Below are 18,321 nucleotides of genomic sequence, written 5' to 3' on the forward strand. Positions count from 1 at the left end.
TGGCTAGGCGGCTGTCAGTAAAGAACAGACACTGAAAGGGCAATAGGGGGAGACCGGGTTTAAAGCTGTGGAACACCATTCCTTTACGCGAAGCCACCAGTCCGACCCCAGTGAGGTGCATATCCAGGGATTATATGGGCAGACTTCACACAGTTAAAAGAGAGAGCTTATGCCCTGATCCGAAGCAACCGTCATGGTTACTAGCGCCTTCACCTTACCTGCGAGACGTCATCGCAGTCTGTCAGAGTTCCACGAACGAGAGGGCAAAGTCAAACCAAGTGCGCCTTCACGGAGCCTCCGACCGCCGTGTCGGTGGAAGTGAACGTGAGTGCCGGGGAGGGCGTTTGTCAGGCAACGTTCAACTCTGAGAACCTATCAACGCCGGATACTCCGCCTCCATAGTCCAATTCACTTTGACAGAAAGTACTCCAGTTTTACGAGTGACATTGCCACTGTTTTACATTGCACACGCACGCAGGCACACACACACGCACGAACACACATTTGAAAGGTAAATAAATATATTGGAACATGAGTTCATGGTTAAATTTAGAAATAAATCAATAAAATTCCCACTCATATCACTCACACCTGACTGTTTTACATCAGATACTAAAGTATATATCCACTGTAAGAAAAACAAATCTAGATGATGCAAGTTGCAAGAGACTTAAATGGTGTTACAGTTTACATTTAATGAAACTTTTATCTAATGGGAGTCGTTAAGGATGGTTATTTTTGACCTTGAGGAGCTGGGAGCATAAAGAAGAAAGTGTGCAAAAAAAAAAAAAAGTTATGCCGTTTGAAATTTAAAATTCAACAATTTTTCTAGCAATAGCAATGCTTGATCCCTGCGCATGAGCTATCAATTATGCAAACACATCATAGAATGACATTTGCACAAGAGACAGTGTAACTTAAAAAAAATGATTTAACTTGAAAAAGAATACAAATAATCTCATTACTTCAACTTGACCTAGTGGACCACACAAATCTCATGCATGACATCAACAGATGAAATACTTGGGTAGATGCTTGTTGCAAGTTAATGAAACTATGCTATATGATACTATTTTTGATCCTTCCCCAGCTGACAGAGACAGAGATCTCCTTTGTTACTCTTGGTATGTCGCTGTCATCACATTTTTGCATGACCCAGAGAACGGTTATAGATCAATAGATGAAGAGCATGTGTTACTCTAGAGATCTCTCATATTCTTTTCCCTGCTATATTATGTGTGGTATTACTAATGAGTGTAAGCTTGTATACAAGGGACCTGGGACCAGGGAACTGGGCACACTGTGTAGGAGGCATACAAGTACTGACAGAACAAAACTGTACACTGTGAAATAATCAACACATATAGGCTCCTACAGAGTTTTCTTCTCGCTTTCTCACCCTGTCACCAAACCAAAGCAATGCTCAGTTTTTATGAACTAAGGGAGCATATAGGGATTTTAGCTGGAAGTGACTCCTTTAAGTAAAGCTCCTTGGACACACACAATTTCCTCTCTCAAAGTGCTCCAGTGATGCACATTTTGACTCAGACTAGCACAGACCAAACTTGATTGGCCTATAGAGACCATGTCCAAGATGGTCCCATGACCTTCTAGCCTGAGGACTTTAAAGTCCTGTGGTCCCAAATAAAAGTCCATGGGGAAGAACAATGGGAAACATAGAGGCCCTGACATGGTCAGACAAATGAGTCCTTGTTATGAGCAGTAAAAGGCCCCTTTATTTCACTGGTAGATGCATAAAAACATAGACAGAAGCCTCCTCTTTTCCAGGGGTGATTGGATCATTTCATCACTATTTCCCTTCCCAGTTGAAAAAAAAACTGGATATTTGCTATTGGCTGTCATGAGAAAATCTCTCGGACCAATCTCCTCTTGCCATCTTGAGGCTACATTTGCCTTGCCATATCTGATGCCATTTCAATTTGCCCTTCAGAGAAGAAGATGGTATTGGGGTATTATTCCTGATGCCACTTTGACCTTTTGTTACTATTCAGTTTTTCCCCTGAATGACACAACTTGAAATATACACACTATTCTTTGCTCAAGACACTGTTTTTCTTCTCAAGACTTGAGTGCAGGTGAATAATTCTGGTCAAATAATTTGATCAACAGGACCGTTACGGCTGTTTCACAGAGCAGTTACAGAGTCCAATACTTTGATTTTTACACTTTATTTCATGGTGGTAGGAACACAAGACACAAGTAATAAAGTTAGTAATGGTAACATCATGCCCCTCTCATTCTGTGCACTGCCTTTCAGTAATATTTCACTCAATAACAGTAGTTTTCAAAGGCCAGTCTGGAAATCCATATGAAGACATAAATAAGAAACTGAAAATCATATTTATACAGTAAATAGTATATTTGCAGAGCCCAGAATATCTTTGTTTTTAACGAGGCCCTCTGGAATTATGCATTATTATTATTATTATTATTATTATCAACAAAATGTATTAATTTACATGATGGGGATGGGACTAGTATACTGGCTTAAGTGAGAGCACAGAACAGTATGGAACACAGTTTGGTCACCATTGAGTGATGATCTGATTTAAGGCAATTCTTCGACAGGTTTTCCTCCTTAGACGTCCACTGTTAATATTTCTGGTCATTTTCACGAGCCCACATACTTTTTGTCCTTTTGAGCGACGTTCTACCACACACACAGGATTTCCCTTCTTATGCTCAGTGACGGGACCATTTGAGGAACAATGTTTGTGTGTCCACAGAAAAAAAGGAATAAACAAACTGAGGAAACAAAAGAAAGATGGAATTGCTTTTTCGTTCCTGACAGACTCAGTGCATGGTTCGCAATGCTGCGTGGATGTTCCTCCTAGCTTTCGCACTCGTGAGAAGGTTCCTGATTGTGACCTTGGAGGTGGAACCCTCGAAAATCCCCTCAATACCACTCAAACAAAAACACCCCCACAAAATGTCCTTATGGCTCCTTACCCCGCCCCTCCCCCTAAGACATAGGAACATCATAAAATGTGTAGTGACTAGACAGTCAGAGTCAGAATTGGTTCCAGTGTATTATACTAAAACAAAACCTCCACAGTTACACATCGTTAAATTTACATGGAAAATGGTGAGGCTGTACAAAATGGTCTCTTTCACTGATGGGGAAAGTCAGGGGTGGGTAATTACAAATTTATATTTCACAGGACTGTGATGCCCTCGAACAAATAGGTTTGATCTTTGTCACATATGTTGTATTCTCAGAGAAAATGTGTTCATTCTTGAACTGGGCCAGCAAAAGGAGCAATTGCATTGCATATGTCCACAGACATGTTACAAAAAGTTCATCTTGACAATACAAACCCATGCATTATTCTCACTTGCTATTGTAATATGCTTGCTTGTTAATATTATTCATTTTCACTGCTGTTTTTCCAGCGGCAGTCCTAAAATGCAAGGGCCTAACGTGTTACATAATCCCTTTTTTTCACAGCAAGAGCTGAGAGCAATTCCGAAAAATAATGTTTGCATTTGAAATTAGAATAATAAAACGGCTGTGAATTGTTCAACACTTCAGGACTTTATGTAACATCTGAACATTCTGAGGAAATCTCAGTGCTCTAGCCTCCCTAGAGAGGTTTCATTCACTCTCTCACGCTTTCCCTTCTCTGATTTCTTCAACCTGTGCTACAGCGCCTCCACATGGCGAGTTGCAATTACAACTCTCACAATTTTTTTTTCTCTAATCGTCCAACAAATATAAAACTTTTAGAATAACAAACAACAAATATAAAAAAGTTAAATATTTATATATTTATATATATATTTATATACTTTTTCTTATTCAGGTGATCAAATATTTTAATCAGAGGAACGTGATGGAACCTTTTCCAATACAGAGCACACCCACTGCTGTGTTCTCCCCTCTGACACGACAGCCACTGTTGCCCTGAACATTGAAACCAATGCAAAATTAATCTGTCATTAGGAGCTGCATGCAACACGGGTTTGTTAGTAGATTTACTGTTTTTCAGAATTTATGACGCACAACACATGTGAAGAACAATCCATACAGAAAAAAATTAAAACATTATTTGTCCATATTCACAGTCTCATGTTTTAGGATATGATGCATTCGTTGTTTACATTTCATCAATTACAATTCAAAGTGATTGATGCTTGCTAATATGATATGTTCTTCTCGCACGGTTAGCATTTCTGCAGTTAGGTTTGGTGTTAGAGAGGGATTCGATCCTTGAAAAAAAACGAAAAAAACAACAACAACGAACTAACAAATCAAAAATAATCAACTAGTGAGAAATCTGTCTAAATGGTCTCAGCTAAGTTGGTATTTGGAGCACTGCCATAGACACAATTTGATTTTTGTTACAGAAAATGCATCACTGTGTAGCAAGCTTATAGAAGACTTTGTGTTCAGTTCAGGTTGGCCTGTTGAATGCAGTAATGGTGAGTGAAGAAAACTGCCCAGTGGAATGTCTAGGTACTGCACTGCATGGAGAATTATGGCACCAAGAGAAGGCAATCAAGAGAAGACCACAGCACCAATGTCGTTTGTTACTGTTCAAGTAATGAGCAAGGTTATGCTTTTTTGTTTTAAAACAACAAAACATACATAATACAACTTTTTTTTCCTTGTGACACCATGTACACCATGACACCAACATTTGCATTTAACAGGGTGAGGGGGATTACGCATGGAGGTGCAGATAAAAAAAAAGAAAAAAAAGAAAAAAAAATTAAAACAACATATTTTTTTCCCAATATAAAAAGCGATGAAAAGTATACAAAAATAGAAAATAATTACAGCAGTAGACATGGCGATTTTTTTTCCTCTTTTCTTTTCTTATCTTTTTTTTCGGAGGGAATGAGGCGGTGACCGGCTATTTGGCGGAACAGTGTAATATTTTAGGACTGTTTAAGGCGTCCTCCACCAGATGCAGTTCCACACCGTCCACGGTCACATCCTTCACACAGCCCACAAAGCCTGTGCTGTATGCCTTTGGCAGCCGACGCGCCGCAGACAACTCCTCCAAACCACCTGGGGATAGAAAGGAGGGAGAAGTGGCTTTGAAACACAACAGAAGCAGACATACTGTACACTAAACACACACATTCAGTCCCAATTACACTCTGCTCTGTGGCTTAGAAGCGTTTAAAGCACAGGGTCAACACATTAAGGAAGAGGAAGGGTCAAGCAGCATTGGCGAATACAGTAATACAGTGACGAGAAAGCATGTATGGTGAATACAAGACTGTCGAGTACTGAGGAAGAAAAGTACGAGATCAACAGCCAAAGAGTCATGGGAGACAAAGGGAGAATGACAGAGTTGCTGAACTAGGTGAATGATCTTAACCTCAAGAGCGGGGAGCACTGCGAGGTGTAATAGAGGTGTAACTCTCATTAGCAGGTGTAGAGATCAAACACGCTGTCTCTGCTCATGTGCCTGGAGGGGGGGATCTACACTGACAGCTCGGCAGCAAAGATACACCGACTCTCCCCAAGGACGCCGGGTCGTTTGATATTTTTTTTCGCACACAGTCTCACTCTACAGCTCTCACTCACTCTTCTCCGGGCTACAAACACTTGGCCCATTTCCATTAACTCTGTTTGCGGACCAAGTCTAAGTTCCGCGGTGTTTTTCTTTCATTCTACTCCTCTGCGTCCCCTTTAATCGTGTTGTGAGCCTGTGAGGGGGGGGGGGTCGGCGGACGAAGCTAATTTCATGCAGGTTACAGATGAACGACTGAATAAATAATGCGATATGAAAAGGTGGATTTAAAGAGGCAGCTCTTGAGGGCAGCCTGAGGATAATGTATTTTCGCTGCAGGGCATCCTCAGGACCTGTTCCAAAACATTAAGGAGAGGAGGGCTTAGGCCCTGTGTGCGCGCACACACACACACACACGCAGGCACTAAGGGTGGCACGAGAACATAATTTTACAACTCGAGTACTCCTTGCCTAAAAAAGCATGGGGGGTTAGTGGCAGGGGGGTCGTTGCGAGCGAGAGGTATAAATAATTGAGGGCATAGCACATCTCTGAACATAGAAAGTACTGTATTGATGTTGTAATATTGATGATACCAGTGACAACAATTTACCATTATTATTACCAACATTCTACAGTAGCCCAAAACCGAACGTTCTGTGACCAAAGTGGGGTTTTCACCTAGTGATCCTATTGTATTTGTATTGTATTTTTTTTAATCCTGGTCATAAGTAAGCCTAACCAACTTAAACATGGAGTTAGTCATGTGTGCTTGCATCTATCTTTAACAACAAATTGACAATATTAATTTGTGAAGCTGTGTACGCGTAGTAGACTATGACTGACTCGATAGTACATCATTGAGAAATCGGTCCTCAACCCACAAAAGTTGCATGTTTATTTCATCACAACAGTTGGAAAACAAAATTAGCATAATGAAACGCTTCGCAAACAACAACAAAGATATGTTGTTGTTTTTACAACTTTTTGGCATTGCGACTCATCACCGCTATTCTATTCATATATCTAATGAAACATTTACATTTAAAATGATGAGGTCATGAATATGCACGGGTTGGAAGAGATATCTGATGGGTCACCTTGTTTCTGGCCAACTAAAATAACTTTATCACTGTTGGTACCTGTTGTTACCAAGTTCTCAAACTGGTATACAAGGAATACAAAACTGAACTACAAAACTACGTAAAAGTACTCAATGATAAAATGAAAAACTCGAGAATTGATACAACTGCTTGAGTGCTCTGTGCAACCCATAGCAGGTACATACATAAACAAACACATGCACACCTACACAATGTATCACACATTCATAGCCACACTCGTACTTGTGTTGACGTGAAAAATCTATCACATTTTTGTCACACACAAAGACACACACACTCTCACACACACACACACACACACACATACAACCATTCACACTAATATCTCCCTGACACATAGCATTTGTGCATTTAGAAACTTTTAGAATCCCTCCAACTTTTCTAATCAACGCTGTTTCCCCTTTTTATGCCCATATTAAAAAAGTGAGTGAGTAGCTTTAAAGCAAACTCAGGATTAGATTCCACCCCCCCCCCCCCCCCCCCCCCTCCTCGTTTTTTCCCTTGTAGATAAGAAGACTGCCTTTGTTATTTTAAATGTCTACCCTATTTTAACATGCCGGCAGGCTCCTTTCACTTTGGGGTCAATACTTGCTCTGAATATGTTCTGTTTGTACTTATTACTAGAGCGTGGCCATGTAGAGCATCCATAATAGTCTCCGGGGCTGGCTTACTCTCCGATTGAGACTGTGGGAGCAGAATTGAGAATGGTGTGTGCGCGTAGACGTGTGTGAAAGGGAGGAGGGTTACTGAGTTGGCGAGTGGTGGGGATGAATTCAGAGGGGTGAATTCGGTGGGGAGGGCGTGAGGAGATGGATGTGGGAAGGCAAAAGACGGGTGGGAAGAGGAGTCTAAGGCCAGCAGATGAGAGGGTTGGGATTTGTGTGGATGTGTGAGGAGAGAGAAGGGGGGGGGATAAGAGGAGAGGAATATGTGGGAAGACTTACCCAACCAGAGAGCGCCGTCCGTGTCCAGCTGGGTCGCTGCCAGGGGCGACGACCCCGTCACCGCGGCCTCGTTACCAACCTGCAGGGAGCCGTCCCTGAGAGCCCTGGCGCAGGAGAGAGAAAGAGGAAGAAAAAAAAAAAGAATGAAAAGACGAGAAAGGAAGGGACATTTCTGTCACATTCAGTGTACTGACTCCCACCCACTCTATATGACCCCGTCTGCATTCCTCAGCTTACTGACATGATGACTGAGCTCTCTGAGCTTGTCTGGATGTCGGTTCTAACCGGCCCTCTACCGCTCACCCTAACATCCTCCCTCCTTACCTGCTGGCCTTGATGCGGATCCAGCGGTTGGTGTTGACGCGCACGGACGAGCGTAGGACAACCGGCTTGGAGCCCAGGTCATAGGTCATCTGCACGCGGCCGTCCACGATAGCCAGCGCAATGTAGTCGGAGCGCTCAACGCCCTTGCCGCTCCACAGGATGAGGCCTTGCGTGGCCTCCGTCTTGATGCTCAGCTCAAACTTGTTCACCAGCAGGGCCTTCTCACTGGCGATGCGAGAGGAGGAGGAGAGAGAGAGAGAGAGAGAGAGAGAGAGAGAGAGGGATGGCAATGAGTTACTCTTTTATTAACGGGAAGGAGGGAAGGAAAGGGAGATAAATAGAGCCTTGAGGAAGAGGGGCTGTGAGGAGGCGCTGCCCTCACTCATCCCTTCCCTCATTGGCTGAGGGGGATTGCGGTTTTCAGGGTCTGGTAATTGGATCTGCAGGAGGAGAGTGAGACTAATCCTGGCGCTGGTTTCTGGAGGGTGTGGATGCTAAAGCTGGGTCAGATTGTGGTGAGAACCATGGAGAAGTGTGAGTGTGTTTGTGTCTCATCTGCATGGCTGTGTATCCGCATGGCTCTGCATGGGTCCTGTGATGATTTGTTTTTATATATTATTAAAGGAGAAACAACCGGAAGACACCATTTTTAATCACAACAATGCTGTGAAGGTGAAGACCTTGAGATTTATAATTTATTCACCTATGCAGCAGCAGATGTGTAAGGTAGTGTATCTGTGTTGAGAGACTGTGTTTGCGTGTATCTCTGTGTGTGTGTGTGAGAGTGAGTATCTGTGAGAGAGTGTGAGTTGGGGCTGGTGTCACGCTCTGGGGCGATGGCGGGTTTTTTGAGATGCGAGCGCTCCGCCCTGCTGTGTCTCGCGTGCGCAGCCAGCCTGTGTCTCCCTGCGCTGGGAGATCAGGGGGAACGGATGCAGATGCATTAATTTGCCGTCGGAGCTGCTTTTTGATCTCGCTCCCCGGACGCTCCCCCCCTGCCAGGGCCCGAGCGAGGAGACGCAGGGACCTGCAACATCCGCCTGGGCCTGATGGGAACGGCAGCGTTGTCACAGCTGTCAGCCCGGGAGCCGCTAAGCTGCCGCCGGGGTCGGGGAGGGATGTGTATGTCTCTGGAACAACTAACACAGCCTTCCACCTCCTGACTCTGCGCGCCCATAAATGCGCTCCTGAGGGGGGAAGGCTATTTTTAAACAACGGTTCCTTTTGTTCTCTGTCGCTTCCCTGAGGAAATGTCCATAGAGGTAATGGCATAGTGTACAAGGTAAACAGAGAGGGTGTGTGTTTGTGTGTGTATGTGTGTGAGTGTAGGTCTGAGAAAGTGTGTTATTTCTGTGTGTGTGTGTGTGTGTGTGTGTGTGTGTGTGTGTGTGTGTGTTTTTCCGTGGTGCACCTAAACAGTGGCTAGACGGCCAACACAAACATAGCCAACACAAAGAACAAACAGCCCATAACGAGACAAAACAGCATGGAACTTAGCACAGAAAAAAAGAGCCATGGTGAACAGAAAACACAGACAAAGTACACACCTGGTGACGAGACAGACACACACACATACAAGACACACAAGAAACACAAGACAAAAAAATAAAAGCAGATGTCGACTCCGTACGCATCTTCACACCATATCAGACCATAGCGGGAGATCAAATCAACAGCCCCCTCTTCAGGTCTGTCAGGCCCGGTGAGCGGCCCAAAGTGAGAGGTCACTGAGGCAATGCTGCAGTGTGTGGACAAATGTCTACTCTTTCCTAGAACCACAATACAATACAATACAATACAATACACTTGGATATTTTGGGGTATGGGTTTTTTGTGTGCGCTGAAATTTTCTTTGGAATTTGTGCCGTGAATTCATACAGTACACATATATGCACACGTATACACATATGGATATTTATTTAATTTCTATATACAGTGCATACTTATACTTATATATGTATACCCATGAATTCATATTCACCATTTATCGCTAGTATTTCACCTGGCCAAGACAAAAGAGTCCAGAATCAAGCAGTAGCATGTTGGTCTTAATACGGGGCTCAATCATGCTGTCAGGTTGCTGTGATGTCCCAGGCAAGCCCGGAGGCAATGTGCCATCTAAAATTTACCTCACGCCTTAGGGAGAGGTGCGGCTCGAAGAGGGAGGCTGTCCCACGTTATGCCTGGAAAAGTGCACTTTCATCAGGGAAAGGAGCAGAGAAGGTCCCTCTTTCAGCATGAGCGCCGGGTATACACGGGCCCATATGTCTCAGACCAGTGACGCCATTGCAAATTAAAATGCTACATTTTTTCCCCCCACTAATTAAAAGAAATGTCATTACGCAAATTGTTTTAGACGGGGCAGTAATAAACCAAAGCCGGATAATTATTCGGTATAATTGAATTCACCAGCTCTCCGTACCCCATCTCTCTCTCTTCCACACCTCCCACCCTTAAGACACACACATGTTCTGCTGATTGGACTCTTTCTGCAGGGCCATTCCACACATGGCTACCAGTCAGAGCTTCAAGTGGGGTGGGGTGGGGGCAGCACTTGTGGGGTCACTCTTTCACCATGACCATTTCAGTACACTATTTCTCAGTCTAGCTATGAATCTAGCTAAGAATATGTCGCAGATTTTCAGCTCACCTGTCTGTAGGTAGCAGACATTCTTTCATATCTTTGAAGTAAATTATATTACATAGTTTTCATTACATTTCAATTGAACATAACCCCATCAGTAGGATGTGTCATTTGTAATTTGCCTGTGAAGGCTGCTAACAGTCTCCGATACCAAACTTGACACACATATACCCTGCCACCCCAGAAATGGCCCTCTCTGCCTCGGCTTTGAGTGGTAGCGGATTGAGGGGTTTGGGTGTAAGGGGGAGTGAGGGTGAGGGATGGCATGCCAGCGGCGGCCCGACACGGCCGGAGGGCACTCACCTCTGGTCAGAAGGGTTGTCCAGTGACTCGGGACTTAAAGGAGCAGTAGAAAAAAAAATGGAGGGCATGCAATAAGCACTGGAGGCGCAAAAAAAGGGCAGATCTCTACCTCACTCACTTCCTAACGGGTCAGCGTAACCCAGGCAACGCAACTGGATTGGCATTGGCGGAGAGGTGGTTTTGTGAGCAGGGGCCAAAGCATGTCAGCAAATGCCTTGCTGTGCAACTGTTGTACTAGCTACTGTTTACAGCCATTGCACTGGCAATGGTGGGGCATTGAGTGAGGTCATCATCAGTAGGCAAACACAGGCCCACTGTAAGCATGGGGGGTTGTAGGAGCTCTTGAAGGCTCGGCTCTGTTCCATCCCATCATGTGGTAACTGCACTGTGTCAACAATGGCTTCATTCTCCCTGTTTGAAAACATTGTGTATTCTACTGAGCATGAGTGTCTCTGGAATAGATGTGGCGCTGTGTGTAGTGTGTGTGTGTGTGTGTGTGTCTGTGTCTGTGTGTAGGTGTGTGTTTGTATGCGTGTGAGTGTGTGTGTGTGTGCGTGTCTGCAAATGGGCACATTTGAGTAAAACATCAAACTACCACTTTGCCAAAATGGGTTTAAGAACAGATTTTCAATTTCGACCGAATGGGGTCAAATGTCCAATTATGGCAAAGCACAGCCGCATCAGCTCTGGCCTATGAAATAATGAGGCATGTGGTAATGGATCCCAAGTTACAGGACAGGGCAGGGAGAATGAAGACAGATTGGCACTGCAGTAAATAGTCACAGAAATATTATTCCTGGGTGGATGGACACAGCCCCTTTGTTAATGTCCCCTGAGGTATTCATTAACTTGTAAGGCCCTCCGCTCAACAACCAAATCATATTGAATTGATGGCACTCATTCTGAGAAGTTCGCCAAGTCTTCCTGGGTGATATTCGTTCTAATCCTACTTCTCATTTTTACAGGAAGTGACATCCATTACTGGCTGGGCAGTCTTGGAACGGCTCAGAGGAGGCTTGTCCCTAACTGTTATTGATGTCTGTGGCCATGCTCTCGTCTGGACTTTCAGGGATATTACAATCGTGGGCCTCTTTTTCGTGGAAGACAAATTCTTGATTAATGTGTCATATCGTTTTTTTAGCCTGTGGAACGCAATTATTGGAAATTACAGTTGAAGATTTTGACAAACATAGCGCTCGTGGCCCGAATGCTGAATGGGCTGTTTCTTCCATCGGACCTACTTAGCATGATCCAAAATAAATCAAGTCCCTGACTTTGTAGGAGTTCCACACAGTCACTTAGACAGCTAATTATATTGTGGGACAGAAAAAAAAGAAGTCCTAAAAAGGAACTATAAATCCTGCATTTTATTAATAGGTCAATTAAAAAAGACATTCAAATCAGTTATATCTGATTGAAAGCCCTATTCACATAAAAGCCTGTCTAATAAGCCTCCAGAACACGGACAAATACTTGCAGTTAAAAAGGGGTCTCATACATGTCAACATAGCAGTTAATAACACCCGGAGCACGGTGCTTGTTCTTTTCTAACCATGCACATTGTCCAGGGAGGTCTCTTCCTGGATACCCTACAGTTCATAACACAATGCTTATCAGACATGCCAAACATGCATTGCTCTATGGAGATTACAATGCATCTTGTCAAAAAAAAACATTTGAATAAATAAATGGCTGAGATGGGCCCTGTGTAACTGACAAATAGCTATCTACCTCAGTTCCTATGTACGTGAGTGAATACATCATTCCAGAATGATTTTTTTATCAAGGTTAACTATCAAGGATGGATCAACTGAAAGGTTAGTCTGGCGTGAATCATGTCCATCCCAGTTCTCGTCTGGTTTACTTACTCTGGGATCTCATTGGTCAGTTGGCTTTGAGTGCAGAGGAGAGACAACAAGGAACACTCTTTTAAGACAGACAGACAGACAGACAGACAGACAGAGACTGACATACAGTACAGAGAGGAAGACAGAAGGACAGAGGGACAGGGACAAGAAACAGAAGCAACAGCTCTCCAGGCAGACATCACAAAAAACAGACAGAGCTTGGACGACAGCCCCCGGGAACAAACCTGAGTGCTTTCCTGCAGCAACTGTGACGATTTGCACTCTACATTGCAAGATTATGTGACAGTCTACCTCATTATCCGTGCTGAGGGCTTACTGTACAGCAGTTGCAGAAATAACATATGCTGGTATTATGCGGGATTTGAATGCTATGCTTCACATATCTGGGGTCAAACGTTCAGAGACGTTTCATCCCTGCTTCTTGCATCTTGTACAGCATATAGTGACAGTAATCGGATAAATGTGAGAGGGGTGTGGATTTCCCTTCATCCATTGGGAACGATGAGATTATTCAAATATTGACTTCTGGATTGACCCTCGGTAGACAGAATGTAGAATGGCGCACGTGAGGATCTCATAGAAAGCCACCATTATCTCATGCCTGTACAAGAAGGCAATTAGTAGCAATGACATACAGAGGGAGAATTTAAACATGGCCTCTGAATGATGTGGGAGAGAGGTCAGTGGCTAAGGCGGTGGTGGGTGGGTGGATGTGTGGTTGGGGGACGGCGGAGATTCATCAGCCAGGCCAAGACGTGTGTGTGCACTCAGGGGCCTGCACTTTAATTGGAGCGGCTGCACTAATTAGCAAGATTCACTGAAGACCAAGAGCAGCCCTGGCCCTGGAATCTCTGTGAGGGATGGGGACAAGCTATTAGCTAAAGTAGAGAGGCGCGGCGGAACTAAAATGGGGACGAAGTAATCAGTTCAGTCATCGCAATTTGCTGAACGAGACTGTGGGGAGGAGGGAAGAGAAGGGGCTGGAGGGAAGGGGGTGGGGTGGGGTGTCACAGATAATTCTGCTCTTACGGGAAGCCGCCGCCTCAGACGGATGTGTGGGTGTTCTGATGACAGACAGGGCCCACCCAGTCGTTCATCTTACCTCTTTGTGACGCCATTGTGGTACTCGATGAACGTCCTGCCGTCAAAGGTGATGGCCTCGGTCTCCCCAGCGGACTTCTCGTGGATCACTGTGGAGAGGAGGGAAAAAGAAAGGGAAGGAAGTCAAGGCTGCATCAATCGATGGCAAAACACAGCAACTCTTAATTAAACCGGAGGCAAAGGAGGTCCTGATGTATTGTCGTCTTCATGCTCTTGTGGCTTAATTAAGGTTAAGGAAACACCGGCGAGCCACGGCAAGGTTAATGAGGTTGGTGGTGGTAAAAATTATTCGGAGCATCTATCTGTGTGGCAGCGAGTGTATGGTGTGTGGGCCCGTGTGTGTGTGCGTGTGTGTGTGTACAAAGCATATGAAATGTGATATGAGGTCATTACAGGGGTTCTGCGGGGAGATGTGAAAGTGGGGTAAGTGGATGGTCAGAGGACCGATATTAAATTACACAGTCAGACAGCCCCCGCATAACAACACCTCTGGGGCTGAGATAGGAGGTGGCATGTGTATGAGACAGAGAGAGTGAAATAAACAGAGAGAGAGAGAGAGAGAGAGAAAGAGAGAAAGAGAGAGAGAGATAGGGAGACACTTACCGAGCTGGCAGTGATTGCCCATGTAGCCGGGCTGACACACACACTCAAAGCTGTCTAGCAGTGGGTTGCAGCGGCCGCCGTTCTGGCAGGTGGCCTGGGAGCACGGGTGGCTCTTGAACATGGACACGTCGCGGGAATCCAGCGCGTTTTCTGGCTTCAGGATGGTGGTGCCCATCAGAGTGATCTGTGTCCGTCCAAACACAACGCAGGTGGTGCTCAACATACAGGACGGATATGGTACAACACAGACAGAAGGGTGAAGTGTTGCCCTTGGTCACCTAAGGTTTTAATCCCTCACCTTCTGAATGGCCCCTTTGAAGCCGTCCTTCAGCGAGGCGGCCCTTGCAAGCTGCCGGAAGTCAGGCGCCCCGCCCACATAGAGAGATTCCTTCAGGTTCAGATCAGTGTGCTGGTTCTGAAAAACACATCACAGGGTATGAGAACGGCCCCGTGAAGGTGCACTGAGGCTGAGCTAGTCTTATGAAGCAGCCTTATCTTCTTCTGAGCGGTACCATTCTGTTTTATTCAGTATGCAGTTTTGGCTATGCAGAACAAACCTGCTAAGGCATAACGAATCAATATCAGAGAGGATAGTATGCATCAGCCAGATTATTGATGAATCTCATTCACTTTAGGGCTTTTCTGCATCAATACCCTCAATGTATTACAAAAACCTAATTGATTCGGGGTCCCTTTTTCTCAGCTGCAAATTATTCTGGCTGCACATAAGACAAAAGAATGAGAGAAAACAGGGAATTTGAACGAGCGAAATGAGAGCGACTGATATGGATGGGTTCTTAATGAAAGACTATAATGAACGTGCGATTCTTCTGTGGACCTTTCAGATTTCAAACAGTAAACCTTAATTGGTGTATCATTTGTGCTGCAGACGACTGTGAAATCGGCGTTCTCCAACCTGCATGAAAATTGCTTCAATTACAGCAGGACTTTACGCAGGGAGGTTCTGCTCACGAAAGAATTAAGGATCTTTATTTTATGTAGGGCAATAATTGCCAGAGGGAAAAGTCAAGTTAATTGCTGGGGTAAAAAAAAGAGGCGGAATGGCTGAATAAATTGGATGCTTGGCACCATGGCCACCTCATTTTCGTACGCCGAGGTGTGGCGGGTGGGCATGCTGAGTCTTACACTTCCATGGCGGTGCACCTTGAGTGGGGTCCAATCTAGTGGATGGGCCAAACAGGTGCAGCCAGCCTCCAATCTGGCCCCGTTCCTGTCTCACTTGGGTGGACTGCAGGGCTACAAAAGGGCCCTAATACCAACAACTACTACCTGCATCCGTGGGGCCGAAAGGTTGCAGGAGTCACGTTTACTGTCTACAGATATGCGCTGATGTGTTGGTTGAGTCAATGTGACGTGCAGGTGAATGAGTGTGTTACGTCGGAACAGTTCTTATAAAGTGGAAAAATGAGAACTGTAACTCCGTTTGGCTCACTCCTTTTTTTCTTTTTTCGCTTTCTCTCTTGTTCTTTTGCTCATCCACATCCACCCTCTGTGCGCAAAAAAAAAACGTGGCCTACCCACGCAGAACTAATGAAGACGTCTTATTGTTGCATCGGGAGTGGTGAAACAATGGCGGTCAAAAGATAATTCCCTCCCTACCCGCCCCCGTACCAGCTGGCCTAAGGGAGAAGCCAAACGGAGCTCACGAAATGTCTCTTCTCTCTCCCTCCCTCCCTCCCGGCATATGAACAAAACAACAACAACCCCACCACCATTTGCCTTCACCGTCTAATCTGATCGAATGGAGTATGGGACTGAGATGACGAGCGGACTACTCGATGATGCCGTTGGAGGAAATGAAATGTCTAGCAGCCTGAATCAGACTTCGGTCATTACCTTGCGTGATTTCTTATTTCCAGACGGCACATAGAGAAGATAGAAAAAAGAGCAAGGGGGGAGGAGGGGGGGAGGAAACGTTAACAGAGACAGAAGTAAAGAGAGTAAACAGAGAAAAGTCAGTACATTGAGAGGAAAAAAAATGGAGAAGTTAAAGAAACAAATCCAGGCTACAGCAGAGGCAGAAAACTAAATAAATAAACTAACTGACAAACAAGCAAGCCAACTGATAAATACATATCATAAAAAGAGAGTAACACAAGCAGGGAAAGGTCCAAATGCGAGGGGGTGTGCAAATTACAGCAACTTCCATACAACCATTCAGAATAAATCAGGAGGCACATGAAGTCTGGCTGCATTCGACACAATTGTACCCACACGCAGTGTGCCGTGTGACAAGGGAATTGCGACAAGGGAACTTCATTGGCACTGCTGCAGTATAGTCACAGGGTTTTTCTTTTTCTGTGTAAGAGATATTCTCCAAAAGGTCACCCTGTGAGCTAGGAGACAGTTTTTCATAACTAGACCACACTTTCTCTCCCTCTCACTTGCCCTCGCTCTCTTACCCTGCCTTCCACTCACCCTCGACCTTTTTTTAATAAGATTTTCTGCCGCCTTAACTGAAACTAAATTAGCTTCACTAGCAAGCGATGAGAAAAACAAAGTTGAACCGTGTCATATGAGGGGAGTTAAGTGGGTATGCTCTTGTGTACTCGGTTCTAATCACAAATTAATTCAGTCTAATGCAATTAGAAGACTTCAAAGGATCATACCTCCTTTGGTTTGATCTGTTTGTGTTTTCATGGGGGGAAAAAACCCAGCTTTCTTTTCGGTCAGCTCTGGAACTCAACCCCCCATCTCACTGATGGTCTTTCTTCTTTGTGTCCTATCTTAAAACCCATTTCCTGGTCCCCAGCTTATCCCATCCCTACTTCTTATCCTACTTTGCCCCTCACTTTCCTCTATTCACTTAGGTTACCTCAGCCTTCCCTTATGGGCACAGACTGCCATTCCCTGAGTGTCATTGCCTGAGTGTCTTCCCCCACCAGTGTCTTGCCCTGTTTGGTCTCCCTCGTGTACAGTTTTATCTTGATTGCTGCGTTTGTTCTGTCTTGATTGTTGCGTTTGTTCTGTCTATTTGTCTGCTTCGTCTGTCTATTTTCAGCTCTTCTCTTCTTTATTCTATTCCTCTTCTTTGTCTGATAACTAAGTATTAATTAGTAATACTAAGCAGGAGGATATATTATAATATGATAAGGTGGCACTATACCAATATGTGAGACAGTGTGGGGCTGAGCAAATGGATGCAATTCCAAGCACTGTGTACACAGCAGCCAGACCAAACCATACACCATGAACATACTGCACAAAACCACGGACAAGAGGAGCACATAGCCAAAGGAAACAAGGGGCATTCCAAAAGGCCCTTTCCCCTTCCAAACATGCAAGGCATTGCTTAGCACTGCACCATCCATTTCCTTCATCCACAGCCATAGAAGCTCATGATTTTTTTTTTCTGGTTCCAACCAAAAAAAAAAAACCTGTCCAGAATGCAACGCTGGCTCCACATTTAGAAGTTCATTAAAGGACCTGGGGAGGATGGTTTCAACCTCTGGGCGTGTTATGCTGTGTAAGCACTGATATATATCTATATATTAGCTTCTGTGCACTGAGTCATCACATTGCGTCATTAAGCTCTCACACGGAGGAGAAATATGGAGCCAAGGGTTGCCCTGGAGATGAGCCGTGCACAATAGCAAACGCTATGCATGAGCGACACCCATGCACACACCCACATGGACACGCACTCCCACACACACATACACACTCATACTCCTGTGCTTCGAGAGCTGGCATACCGGTGACTCTCCTTTGACCGGATCCTTGCCATTGGTGTTGATCTCTCCCTTGCGGTTTGCCCGCTCAAGGTTTACTGTGTTCCAGACGTTCAATTTGATCTTTTCTTTGCTCCTGTAAATATTACACACAAACAAAAACAAACACACACACATGAAATAAACAGTCCACAAAAACATGCCAGGTGCAAGTAGAAACTTTGACCATGGCAA

At 44.7% G+C, this 18,321-nt stretch overlaps 2 protein-coding genes across 9 annotated transcripts in view; both read right to left on the bottom strand.

Annotated features, from left to right (window-relative positions):
- Nucleotides 1-2,077, bottom strand: part of ptpn11b (protein tyrosine phosphatase non-receptor type 11b) — a 35,065-nt gene extending 32,988 nt beyond the window's left edge. The window contains exon 1 of the mRNA XM_012826083.3: nt 219-2,077. Within this exon, the coding sequence (XP_012681537.1) occupies nt 219-232 (14 nt within the window). The 5' untranslated portion in view covers nt 233-2,077. The remainder of the gene's footprint in view (nt 1-218) is intronic.
- A 96-nt stretch (nt 2,078-2,173) lies between these two features.
- Nucleotides 2,174-18,321, bottom strand: part of agrn (agrin) — a 204,148-nt gene continuing 188,000 nt past the window's right edge. For 4 of the 8 annotated variants that reach the window (XM_031566366.2, XM_031566369.2, XM_031566371.2 and 1 more), the window contains 8 exons: nt 18,112-18,223; nt 16,253-16,264; nt 14,694-14,810; nt 14,396-14,579; nt 13,794-13,881; nt 7,877-8,101; nt 7,553-7,656; nt 2,174-5,035 (listed from right to left, as the gene is read on the bottom strand). In XM_031566366.2, the coding sequence (XP_031422226.1) occupies nt 4,878-5,035; nt 7,553-7,656; nt 7,877-8,101; nt 13,794-13,881; nt 14,396-14,579; nt 14,694-14,810; nt 16,253-16,264; nt 18,112-18,223 (1,000 nt within the window). In that variant the 3' untranslated portion in view covers nt 2,174-4,877. Of the gene's footprint in view, nt 5,036-7,552; nt 7,657-7,876; nt 8,102-9,280; nt 10,857-12,691; nt 12,716-13,793; nt 13,882-14,395; nt 14,580-14,693; nt 14,811-16,252; nt 16,265-18,111; nt 18,224-18,321 lie in introns of those variants that run through there. The other 4 variants (XM_031566367.2, XM_031566373.2, XM_031566374.2 and 1 more) reach the window with 2 other exon arrangements.

This window comes from Clupea harengus, chromosome 4 (assembly GCF_900700415.2).
Source record: "Clupea harengus chromosome 4, Ch_v2.0.2, whole genome shotgun sequence".
NCBI lineage: Eukaryota > Metazoa > Chordata > Actinopteri > Clupeiformes > Clupeidae > Clupea > Clupea harengus.